Raw genomic sequence first — 12,867 nt, 5'->3', positions numbered from 1 at the left:
CCACGAAGACCGCTGCCATCACTACCCCTACTGCCACCAGCACCACCAACACCTCCACCACCAGCAATGCCACCACTACCAATACCACCAACCAACTCTACGACAACCGCCATTACTACCCCTGCCGCCACCAGCAACCACCACCTCCACCACCGCTCCAACCACTGCCACCACCAACCATCACCCTCACCACTACCACCGCAATTCACCGCCACTTCCACCATCACCACCACTTCCACCATCAGCACCAAAATGTATTATTTAAACAGAAGTGACAGCAGCGCTGAATGCGATGGTGGTGCGAGTAATGGCGGTGGGTCACCGTGGTGGTCTCCAATGATGAGAGTGCTGTGCATGTGTTGGTGCGCTTCTGCAGGTCGGCTCATCTTTGACAATCTAAAGAAGTCCATCGCTTATACCCTCACCAAGAACATCGCTGAGCTGTGCCCATTCCTGATCTACATCATCGCCTCCATCCCACTGCCCATTGGCACCGTCACCATCCTCTTCATCGACCTGGGAACGGACATCGTAAGTATTGCACTTTGCAATGTGTCGCCCAACTTTGCACACGCAATTTGAACGGTCACCCACTCCTCATGCCTCGTCTTGGTTGCGCAATGCTACACAAGCCCAGCACACACCAACCACCAACCTGCGGCAATGCAGCACCATGCAAACCACTCCACTCTGTTCCCCACCGTCGTGAGTACACGCCCGAGTACTCGCACCGTGCCTCCGCAGCAGCTCGTGTCCTGATGTACCGGTCCCTAGCAATGTAAGCAGCACGGCTGTCGATTGCTGAACGCTTTCAGCGAGTACCGACTTTAAAAGCAAAACTTGTGTCAAAATTAACAAGCAAACATACATTTTATAAAGCAGCATGATCAGCAGCCTCTACCATGAGCTCTATGAAGCTAACCTAAAACATTCATTTTACGTCATTGGGTTATCATTTGGCCACAAACAATAGCCCAATGAAGTGGCTTATCATGTGGACATTTACAGCAGTAAAATACTCTAAATGCGTGTTTCCACACGACCACGGGGAGAACATGCAAACTCCAAATATACAGGCGTCAGGGTCAGGATTGAACCCACAACCTCCTGTATACCAGGTGAGGTAATTAACATCTCACTAGCATAGCACCGAAGCAGAGGCAGGTAGATGGTTGAGGTTCACTGGATGAGTGCATGAAATATTTATTGAGCTTATTTATAAAACAAAAGATAGAGTAATGAACAGGAAAACAAGAGAGCACTTAGTAGAGCATGTGACATTCCACTGCACTTACTGGCAATTTACATAGATATGTCGCAGCTTCATTAGTGCATAAATAGAGTTCAAGTTGGATTTATGGCTTTTGTTAAAAAGTTGACATTTCCATTTAAAACAATACATTTTTATTAATTATTTCTGGAAGGCTTATAGCTTACCCAAAATGTAGGCCTACTCAAATCTGGCTCTGCAAGGTCTCACTGCATTATGAGCAGAGTAATTTGTGCAACATTCATGACGGCTGCATCCATCAACCGATGGAGAGATATCCTCCAAACATTTCAGTTCCGGTGGAGGTGAATGAAATCCACGTGTGGTTAGAGAGCTACCTGTGCATACTGCTCCGTGCACAGTATATGGAACGCTAATTCCAGCTGGGCTGGAAGGGAACTCGCTCATTCTGTTCCACTCCGCGTGTGCGCGCGCAGATCCCGTCTATCGCTCTGGCCTATGAGAAACCCGAGAGCGACATCATGAACCGGCGACCGCGCAACGCTCGCATCGACCACCTGGTGAACTCGAAACTCGCCACCTACTCCTACCTGCAGATCGGTGAGTGCCGCTCGGCCTGCCTGCGGGTTCACTCACCCTTGTCCACTGCCACACCCGAGCTGCGCCAGTATGGATGATTTTTTCCAAGCCAGGCTTCACAAGAAGACATCGGAATCGGATTCGGGGCCAAGCAGGGCCAGGGGCGTGGTTTATAATTTTTCCGTTAGTCAGTACACTTGACAAACGTGTGCCACTGACGTGGTGTGTTCATTGCGTGCGACATCAGCGGCACGAGTTCAGATTTTGCAGTGGAAAAACAACATGGCTTGGCACAGCCCCAGCGCTGCCTGGATGTACAGTGGAAAAGGGATACAAGGGAATCTGTGCTACATAACGCCAGGTGGTACTGTGGTTAAAAATCTCAACACGTAATCGCAACTGACTTCAAATCCCTCCTGATGATCGACTCGACTCATCTTGTCTTCTATACATCAATATTTATGTTCCACAAGTTGAATCTTCATAATGTTTTACCGTTTCTCAGTTACAATTGCAAAGTTGCTGTGGGGCTCGATTGCCATTCTTTTTGTGTATGCCTACGAGCAAATGACTCATCATGCACTGATCTCATCAGATCTTCGTAGGTAAGCAGGTTTGAGCCTGGATAGTGCTTTGATGGGAGACCACCATGAATAACAGGTGTCATAGACTGCACGGTCATGCGTTGGGCAGCAGAGGGCTGTGCAGCAAAATCCATTGTTGTACTGTACTTTGTTCCCGTGTCTATGCTCCTGACCTTCGCCAAACCTCACCGACCAGCGTGGTGAAGTATGGTCAAATAATCTCGCATGATCCACACAGCATGGGGAAGCTTTCATCCAGCAGTGGACTGACAAAGGTCTGTACATGTACGTACACGTATGGGTGTGTGTAACCCAGTGGGGCGAAAACACCGCACCACGAATCCAGCGACCAGAGTTCAATTCCCACTCATGACTAATAACAGTGGCAAATAATTGAACCAGTCCTGGGCTTCCCCGAGGTCGACTCAGCCTCAAATGAGTACTTGGTGCGTAAAACATCGGTACTGGGGAGACAGAGGCGGCTGGGCGTGGTGCTGGCCACCCATTCGCTCATGTGCTGTGCCGGCCTTCAAAGCTGCTTGCTAACATCCCTTGCCCCAGAGTCTGTTAAAGACTATACGACGGGATCTTTTTTCTTTGTGTTGTGCGACCCACGAGTGCAACCTGTGTGTGCCTGCAGGCGTGACGCAGGCGGTGGGGGCATTCCTCAGCTACTTCACGGTGATGGCCGAGGAAGGCTGGCTTCCGATAACATGCATCGGCTTGCGCAAGCACTGGGAACAGGTCGATGAGCAGGAGCTGGAGGACTCGTACGGACAAGAGTGGGTGCGTGCCACACACTCGCTTCGTGTGCAGCAGCACACGCCAGCACCAGCGCCACCTTTACACGCGTGTACTGCTTCTTAAAAAAACAATACACTTTAGACCTCGCTTAGCGCTCAAGATGCATGAATGTAGAAGTGAGCACTGATCGAATTGGTGCTAAAAGGGGCCATTATACCATTGTGTATATCGATATTCATTTCCGACAGCGTTATTTCTTATGTATGAGCAATGTATGACGGCTTTATTGGGGTATCAGTAATAGTGCTTACAAAAATATACAGATGGTAAACATTTAATAAATAAAAAGTATTGTTTTTAAAAATTATAACATCAGTATTATGTACTGTACTCGCCAGTGCATTCATCTGATGCTCCAAGGTGATACTTTTCGTTGACACTTTGGTCAAATTTCCAGCACTAACACTTGCGAGCTTTTTTCCCAGAGATTATGGGTCTAAAATGCTCACAAAAAACACTAAGATAAGGCAGAGAAACACTAAGGCGGAGTAAACACGTCGGCGAGCAGATGTTTTTTTTTTTTAACTGGTGAGCACTGCGTGGCTCAGAGCGTAGTGGCATAGCATTAAATAACAATTCTGTAATAACATTGAAAACAATATCTATTTATTTTTTCAATGCAATCATTACCATGAATTGTGATAATCGAATTAATGGGGGGTGGGGTGCTGGTTGGCTCAGCATACATCACTATCATTGGCTGACCAAATGTCAACAAAATGTCTGGCGGTGGATGCATTTCCTTGGCACTGCGTGTTCTCACTCTTAAGCACCTAGTAGATTTTTGTATTTTCATTTTTTTTAGTACAAAATTTTCAGCAGGACCAAGAGCACCGTAATGACCCGGCATTCTACAGGGTCGTGCTGAGCGAGGTCTGCCTGTATATCGTTCATTTTAATAAAAACAGGAAATATAATTTAGCAGGCATTTCTGTTGGGTGTGTCCAGGCATCATGCATTGGACACCCTCACTTATGGTCTGTACAGAAAAAACTATCGCACGCCTAATTTACAGCTCCAAAACTTAAATATATTGGTTTGAGTTAATCCAACAAACACTTGTGGCAGAGTGTGTGGGAGAGAGTGCTCCCCACTATGCAAGGCTAAAACTGAACAAGGCGACTTGAAGGATTTTTTAGAAGCCCTGTAAAAAATATATTCTGTAGCTGTTCCCTGACACAATTGCAGCGAGATCTCTGATGCTGAGAGCACAATTGGAATAATTTGGAAAAATATACCAGCATAATTACTCGGCCCAACATAGGCACTATCAGGCATTCTTTTACCAAATTTGAAAATTGCCTCCACGTTACTCAATGTGATTGCACACAGCAGCCGTCATCACCCTTTACGAGCAGACTTTTGCCTACAGGTCACTCTTGTAAAATGTGACTCATACTGGTCATTTGAGTTCTCACTTGGTTAAACAAAATAAACTTGAAACATAACTTTTCCCGAGGACACGGGAGTTGTGGTCAGATGCTGGACAGCGCCCTGAGCCGTACGCCCGTGTCCGTGCGCATGCAGACCTTCGTGCAGCGGCAGCAACAGGAGTTCGTGTGCTACACGGCCTTCTTCGTCGCCATCGTCATCCAGCAACTCGCCGACCTCGTAATCCGCAAAACTCGCCGGAACTCAGTCTTCACACAGGGCCTTTTTAGGTAACTCAGGCTGGAATGTCACTACCCACGGTCACCGCCCGTGTCAGGAATTGACCCCACATAATTCCAGGAATTGCAAGGTGAATGCTACTTAGAGAAGAGGCAAAGAGTAGAACAACATGGGGAAAGAAAGCACTCGAAGCTGGCCTCATGTCATCATTAAATTAACAGAATTTTAGACCGGGAAGAATAAATTCAGTATTATTGGCCATTTTTCGATTTAAAGCTTTCGTGACTGCAATGATTCATCTTCTTTGGTTCTTTCGGTAAAGTCACGTAGAATGAGAATAAAATAATAAATTGATAAAATAAAATAACACAATAATATTCTCACGACGTTTCGGCCACAACACAAGCGGCCTTCATCAGGTGAAGGGAGCGAGACTGTCTGGTAGGACAGCGCTGGAGTGAGAGAGCCACGTTCAGATCACGGCTTTTAAGCTGTGTGAGAGGAACAAAGAGCCTTGACGAAGGAATTAGCATAAAATTTAGCATTGAAATGGCTGAATGATTAGCTTGTGACTGGTCACAGAAATAGCTATGTTAAAAGTTAAAGCATACACATCCGCAGAGGCACCCATTGTTAAAAGGAATTAGCATAGAATTTAGCATTGAAATAGCTAAATTAAGGCATACACATCCGCAGAGGCACCCCTTGATAATGGGATTAGCATAGAATTTAGCATTGAAATGGCTGAGTGATTCGCTTGTAACTGCTACAGAAATAGTTACGTTGAAGTCAGAGCATACACATTCACCGAGGCACTTAGTAAAAATCAAACAGGAGAATTTAGCATTGAAATAACTAGGCGAATTTAGCATTGAAATAACTGGGTGATTTGCTAGTGACTGGTCACAGAAATGACTACACATCTGAGCTATTCACAGTACTATATAGTGAACCAATAAAAACTAAAATATAAATTACCTTCATGTTATCAATAAACTCTATATTCTCCAATCAGCTAAGCTACCAACCATAAGTCGTTATATATCACAATGCTATATGGCGAAAAAATGGGTGGATTCTTACCCTCAAATTTCCGTACCACGGATAGCTACGGGCCCCGTTCAGACGGACGAGTTCGTCCATGGTCGGAACAGAGGAGGGGGAGAGAGACAGCTGCGAAGCCCTAGTATACTCCATGTTGTAAACCATACCATTAACCGTGGTGTGAGAGGTATTAAGAGGCAATGCTGGCGAAAGAGCTGCGGTCTGAAGGTCATCGTAAAATTACAATTAATTAAGAACAGAAATGATTTAATACATCTTTCCAGTGGTTACTAAGCCTGAATCCATCTTCTCGGTTGAAATTGTCTCTGTGCTTGTATATGTGAATGGCCTCATGAACGAATCTCTCATGGTAGCCAGTTGGTTTGCAAAGAACCTCCGTCTTGGAGAAGTCAATGTCATGTGAGCCCACTGAATTGTAACAGTGATCTGCCACGGCAGAGGAGTTCGTCTTACCGTGTTTCAAGTCTGCTTTATGTTCGCGGATGCGGTCCGAGATATGTCTTTTGGTTTCTCCAATGTAGCTACTACCACAGAGGCACTTTAGTTTGTAAACGCCCGGGTACTGTATGTCTGGAAGAGCATCTTTTACAGATGGAACTAAATCACGGATTTTGTGTACTGTGTTGAATCGGACCTGGATCTTGTGTTTATTCAGGATTTTGGAGATCTTTTTAGTGACCCCTGCAATGTAGGGTAAGGTGATGGTTTTGAGTGGCTCCACAAGAGGATCCTTCTTCATGACTGGAGTGATGGCTTTGCGGATTGTGTAGTCGGAGTAGCCATTAGCCCTGAGAGCCTGGTGTACGTGCTTGAGTTCACTGGTAATGTGTTCCTGGTCGGAAATGCATTGGGCTCTATGGTATAGAGTCTTGATGAGGCAGTTCTTCTGGGATGGATGGTGGTGGGAATCCGGTTTCAAGTAAGCATCTGTATGGGTAGCTTTCCTGTAGACAGAGTGGCTCATTGAACCATCATGTCTCCTTTTAATTAAGACATCCAGAAAGGGTAGTTTGCCATCTTTTTCGACCTCCATGGTAAATCTGATGGCTGGGTGTATGGAATTGATGTGGTCGCGGAATTGGTCTAGAGCAGGCTGGCCATGTGGCCAGATGACAAAGGTGTCATCAACGTACCTCTTCCATAAGGTCGGGCGTAGAGTGGCAGTCTGGATGGCGTCAGTTTCAAATTTTTCCATGAATACGTTGGCTACAACCGGAGATAGGGGGGAGCCCATTGGGGTGCCCTCAGTTTGTTTGTAGAAAGTTCCATTCCAGGTGAAGTATGTGTTGGTTAAGCAATGTCTCACCAGGGGGGGTACATCAGTATGCAGTCCTTGATGAACCAGGTCTTCAATGATAGCGATGGTGTCAGGTACCGGGACTTTGGTGAACAAGGACACCACATCAAAACTGACAAGCAGGTCGTTTGGGGACAGGGAAATGTCTTTGATTGTCGATACCAGGTGAGTAGAATTTAGTACCGCAGAGGTGGTTTTTCCAGTGAAAGGTCGCAGTATATCAGCCAGAAAACGTGCCAGTTTGTAGGTGGGGGAGCTGATAGTAGAGACGATGGGACGAAGGGGTGTATCTTCTTTGTGTATCTTTGGAAGGCCATATAATCTTGGTGGTCTGGCAGCAGAGGGTTTCAACAAGAACTGTTTGTTCTCATCAATTAATGCTGTTGAATCAGAGATAATTTTGTTCGTTTTGGTGACCAGGCTGTTGGTGGGATCTCTTTTTATTTTTGTATAGCTGCCATCGTTGAGTAGTTCTTGAATTTTGTTGTTATATTCTGTTTTGTCCATGATGACAGTGGCATTGCCTTTGTCGGCTGAGAGAACGACAATATCATCCCTCTTTTTTAATTGAGATAATTCAAAACGTTCATCTTTGCTGATGTTGCTAGGTGGCAACTTAGCGTTTTTGAGGGTTGCAGCGATTTCAGATCTTGCTACGTCTGCAGAGATGTGACTCAAGCCCTTGAGTGCATTATCAAGGGGTGCCTCTGCGGATGTGTATGCCTTAATTTAGCTATTTCAATGCTAAATTCTATGCTAATTCCTTTTAACAATGGGTGCCTCTGCGGATGTGTATGCTTTAACTTTTAACATAGCTATTTCTGTGACCAGTCACAAGCTAATCATTCAGCCATTTCAATGCTAAATTTTATGCTAATTCCTTCGTCAAGGCTCTTTGTTCCTCTCACACAGCTTAAAAGCCGTGATCTGAACGTGGCTCTCTCACTCCAGCGCTGTCCTACCAGACAGTCTCGCTCCCTTCACCTGATGAAGGCCGTTTGTGTTGTGGCCGAAACGTCGTGAGAATATTATTGTGTTATTTTATTTTATCAATTTATTATTTTATTCTCATTCTACGTGACTTTACCGAAAGAACCAAAGAAGATTATTGGCCATTATTTCTGGATTGCAGGAATGAGATATCCAACGAAAAACGATGTTACGTTTTGGTCCAGTCCCACCGGACAAACTGGTATCACCTGGGAATTTGCTCGGGCAATGCCACCCAGCCTTACATTCCCCTTCATTTGAAACCTCCGTAACTTCTGCCCATCGCAGTTTTGCATTTCCTGGCGGGGGAAATAAAATCCATGGTTGTTCATGTTGAGTAGTCAAGGAGACCAATGAAGGCTACTGAGCATACGGCTTGCACCCCTGTTCCATAAGTTAGAGGCAGCCACCCCCCTCTCCTTTTTTCCTGCTATGTTCTCATGCCCATGGTCCAATCACAACCCCCTGGTTTGCCAAGTCCTTGCTTGGGTCAGGAAAGTGTAGCATCTTCATTGCTCCTTCCGTAAAGGTGAAGTCTGTACAGAGAGGAGATGGTGGGCGTTTCCTCTGTGTGCACCATCGTGGAGGATCATGGTTAATAAATAACAGACTACATTTCCATCTCTTCACATACCGTTTTTGTCTACCAGCCTTACAGCCTTGTGGACCTTGATTTTCCAAGAGCATTAGTTTAAGCAAGCAAATATCGTATTTTTTTCTCTTTTTATTTCTACTACATTATACTAAGCTGGGTGGTGCTGCGGTTACGGGTTTGAGCCCTAGGGTTTGAGAGTCAACTCAAATTAATCGTCCGCTGTGCTGTGCGTCCTTGCAGGAACAAGGTAGTGTTGCTGGGGATGCTGTCTCAGCTGGTGATCGCTGCCTTCCTCTCCTACTGCCCGGGCATGGATGAGGGCCTGCACTTCATGCCACTCCGGTAAGTCCTGACATGTAAGACAAGGACCAAAAAGTATCGACTGTTTGGGCAAGTATTTTTATCGAGCACCTATGAAGGCTGTCACAGTGCACATCTGACCGGATGTTTCATACATACTTTGTGTATTGTGCGTGTGGTTGCATGCAGAGTTGGCTGGTGGTTTGTGGCGATATCATACGCCATCTTCATCTGGCTGTACGACGAGATGCGCAAATTCTTTATCCGGAGATATCCCGAGTGTAAGTCGACACGCAAATATGTATTGCGCAGCATCTATTATCACACAGTAATAAAGACATACATCCCCCGTATAGCATTGACACTATTAGGGAAAGTGCTGTTAGTTGGCACCTATGAAGGTTGGCATGGGGGTGGGATGGCCAGCACCACACCCGGACGCCTTTGTCTCCCTGTAATGATGTTTATACATCATTTGAGGCTGAGTCAACCTATGGGACGCCCAGAACTGGTTCAGATAATTGTCATTGGTGTTGGTCCTGAGCGGGAATTGAACTCATGTTACCTGGTTTGTAGCGCAGCACACTAACCACTACACTTCCGCTCTCCATACACAACAATAGTGTTACATTTGCACACACATACCATTCTGCCTCTGTTATCAGACAGTGTACACACAGTACACACTGCACTCTCGCTATACGGTCCAACGATCCTGCTGGCCCTGCCTACATTAATGATGTTTGGCTATGAGAACAGCGCTCTGCCTGTGTTCTACGAATGTGGAAGTTTAACTGCTACCTAAGATCTACGACGAAATCGCCATCCATAGTACAGTCACTCTAATAACAACAATCGCCATTCGCCACTAAGTGGCGGTGACGTCACCACGACGCTTGTGCCAGGCTACAGTCACTCTAATAGCACCAGGCATACACACACATGATCATGCCACACAAATAACCACACGATTGTCCTGTGTGTGTGTCTCCACAGCTTGGTGGGCGCAGAACATGTACTACTGAAACCAGGGCACATCACACGTGCCATCACGAGGACACAGAGACAAGAGTACTCTGCAGACACAGGCGCAAAGACACATAAGCATACATAGCCATATATGTGAATGGGTGCATTTGGCTTATTGCTGTACCTGTGGCAGCATGAAGCCCGCACCTCTGTGATCATGGGTCCATTCTGTCTAAATTGAACCACATTCTCAAGCAGAGAAAAGGTTTGATGATATCAGCTCGGTCACCAACAATTGGACAAAATCCCATCTGTTTTTCCGCTCGTTTTTTTGTTGCATTCACCCCAGCTCATCATCAATGCTGGGAAAGTCACATTTGTACAGATACGTTCATTAGGAGTAACACGTGATGATGGGCATGCATCTCTCCATGTAGCATGCACGGATATCTTGCCGTAGTGATGAGAGGCTCATTGAGATATTCCAAAGTGAATTACGTGAACGCTTATTACCTCGCTCCTTTCCCCCCTGGGGTGGGAAACACATGGCAGCCGAGGTTGTGTGCAACCTGCGACATCACTTCATGAGGCCTACGGTCACGTGAAGCCTACCACTTACAAACAGGCTGCAAATTGTTTTCCATCACTGCGAGCGTCTTTTAGCCTCACTGATCGGGTACTAGAGGGGAATGTTTCTCAATTGGTGACACTGCTTTTCTAATTTTAGCACTCTCAAACACTTATGTCACTGCATACGCCTCTTGCAGTGACAGGTGACTGAGGCGGTAGCTTTAATGTGTGGCTGTCCTACCTAAGGTATTTTAAAAGTTCTATTCGGTCCTCATTCAGGATAAGGCTCCCCACTCCTGCTGTACTCGAAAGGGTCCATCTGGAAGTATATGCATCGGGTGACAGAGATCCTGTATAAAACATGCACGGACACATATCGGGCGCAGAGACATGCACATATGCACATTAATATATATAAAACCTTATAGCTGTAGAAACTAATGCCATCATATATGTTAGAACACGATATGATATAATAACAATAAAAATAAATCCTTCTGTAATTAAAATATATTTCATGAAAAAATGTAAATCTGGTGGTGTGAAACATTTCACTGTATAGGTAGCTGGGACTAGATAGCGGCGTAGGCCGTGTTTCCATTCAGCTCTGGCACTTTACATGCACACTGTTCACGCAAGGCAGCATGAACGTTTCCCAGCGATGGAAATGAGAATCCAGCAGAGTTGGTGGATCAATTGTACGACACTCAACTGCAGGGCTATAAGGTGTCCAGTATATGGCAGAGTAGCAAGTAAGATGTTGACCTATCTGTTGATTTGTTGTGTGTTCTCCAGGATTGTTCGGTTTCCTCCCACACATGACAATACTTGATAAGGAATTGGCCAAGCCTCTTAAAAAGTGAGACTCAATGGGACTTCATTTAGTAAATAAACACTTATTTTGACGTGCATTCGGTTTTGGGCAAGTCTTAATCTATGCAAAGCACGATATAGACGATTAAATGATGATTTTGGGTCAAGGCAAATCTTTTCTATGAGTGCTTTAATGCACCTAATACCCTATCTTGAGACCTGAATAAAGTAGTTTCTTTAAAGCTTGTATGGTATAACCAACTTGGTAATGAATAAAGTGTCATAATTTTCAAGGACAATTGCGATCTACTCAGAAATAAATAAAACAAATTAGTACGTTCCACAATAAAATACTATTATGATTCTGTTACGAAGAAGAAGTACTACCGCTCTACGATAAAATGTAAGACAATGCATCAGTAAAATAGAACAGTGACACTAATCTTTGAAATCAACTCACCGAGACAAGAATATTGTGCATTGAACAGCAAAACTGATGTTCTGTGTGCGGCATGGCACATGGGCATTGGTAAACGATGTTACAAATAATGTGAGTGTACTGCAATAGAACTAGTTGATGCCTTAGCATTCAAGTAGAACCGACACTTGTAACGTCGACGTAGCACCCGCTGCTAATTAAACGCGGTGGCCGTCTTTCTGCTGTACGTTTCCTTTTCCTACGGAGCCAAGTCTTAATTGAAAATTAATTTCTATAGAAATACTTTTTGTGTTTAGTTTGTTGTCCTTCCCCCGCACCTCGGAATAGCATGGTTGGTTATGTGTGATGCGAAAGAAGTTCAACAACATACATACATGAGCTGACATCGACTGGTTGAACACATCTGTTAGCATAAGGTGTACAGACGAGTGGCTGGTTGCATAAAACATGTTCAACAATTAATCTCGTTCATGCTGCTTGAGGTTTTAACAAATAAAATTGAGATATGCCTAAAAGAAATGATTATTCAAATGGTCACAGCGGAAGATTTTCATCACGATAAATGTGGGTTGCCAAGCATTATGGGATACACACGAACTACGTCGCAAGTACTAATAGCGCAGGTCTGAGACGTGCAACGACTCAATGAATTGTCACAATTTGGGGGTCACGATTAAATTATAATTTTTTTAATAATCGTTTTCCATCTTGTTGGTATTGTCTATCTTATATACAGTCGCATATCCGACCATTGCATATCCACCCTGATAAATGCACCGCCCACACCCAATGAGGTATTTGTGCACGGTGTGACTCATTTTCTAGTACATTTGCTTCTTCAGCATTTACTACGATATTTACCCAAGAATGTCAGTGTGTAACGCGCGTGACGTGACGCCACGTCGACCAGCCCCGCTCATTAATAACGTCCTCCACATGGACCCGCCCCTTATTAATAAATTAATAATGCCACTCCGCATGGAGAACCCCCCCCTCATTAATAATGAGTAGGTGACGTCA

The 12,867-nt window shown here is 44.9% G+C and overlaps 1 protein-coding gene across 1 annotated transcript in view; it reads left to right on the top strand.

Moving 5' to 3' along the window:
* The window catches only part of LOC116955251 (potassium-transporting ATPase alpha chain 2-like), a 38,968-nt gene extending 26,906 nt beyond the window's left edge, over positions 1-12,062 (top strand). Inside the window, exons 17-23 of the mRNA XM_032976263.2 lie at positions 377-531; positions 1,708-1,831; positions 3,035-3,180; positions 4,726-4,859; positions 8,997-9,098; positions 9,246-9,337; positions 10,053-12,062. Of these exons, the coding sequence (XP_032832154.2) occupies positions 377-531; positions 1,708-1,831; positions 3,035-3,180; positions 4,726-4,859; positions 8,997-9,098; positions 9,246-9,337; positions 10,053-10,081 (782 nt within the window). The 3' untranslated portion in view covers positions 10,082-12,062. The remainder of the gene's footprint in view (positions 1-376; positions 532-1,707; positions 1,832-3,034; positions 3,181-4,725; positions 4,860-8,996; positions 9,099-9,245; positions 9,338-10,052) is intronic.
* Positions 12,063-12,867: the final 805 nt, after the last annotated feature.

Source organism: Petromyzon marinus, chromosome 3 (assembly GCF_048934315.1).
Source record: "Petromyzon marinus isolate PM22_M1 ecotype Great Lakes invasive population chromosome 3, UKy_Petmar_22M1.pri1.0, whole genome shotgun sequence".
In the NCBI taxonomy this organism is placed as follows: Eukaryota; Metazoa; Chordata; class Hyperoartia; order Petromyzontiformes; family Petromyzontidae; genus Petromyzon; species Petromyzon marinus.
The sequence above is the reverse complement of the archived record's forward strand: the minus strand, read 5'-3'. Positions and strand labels throughout refer to the sequence as shown.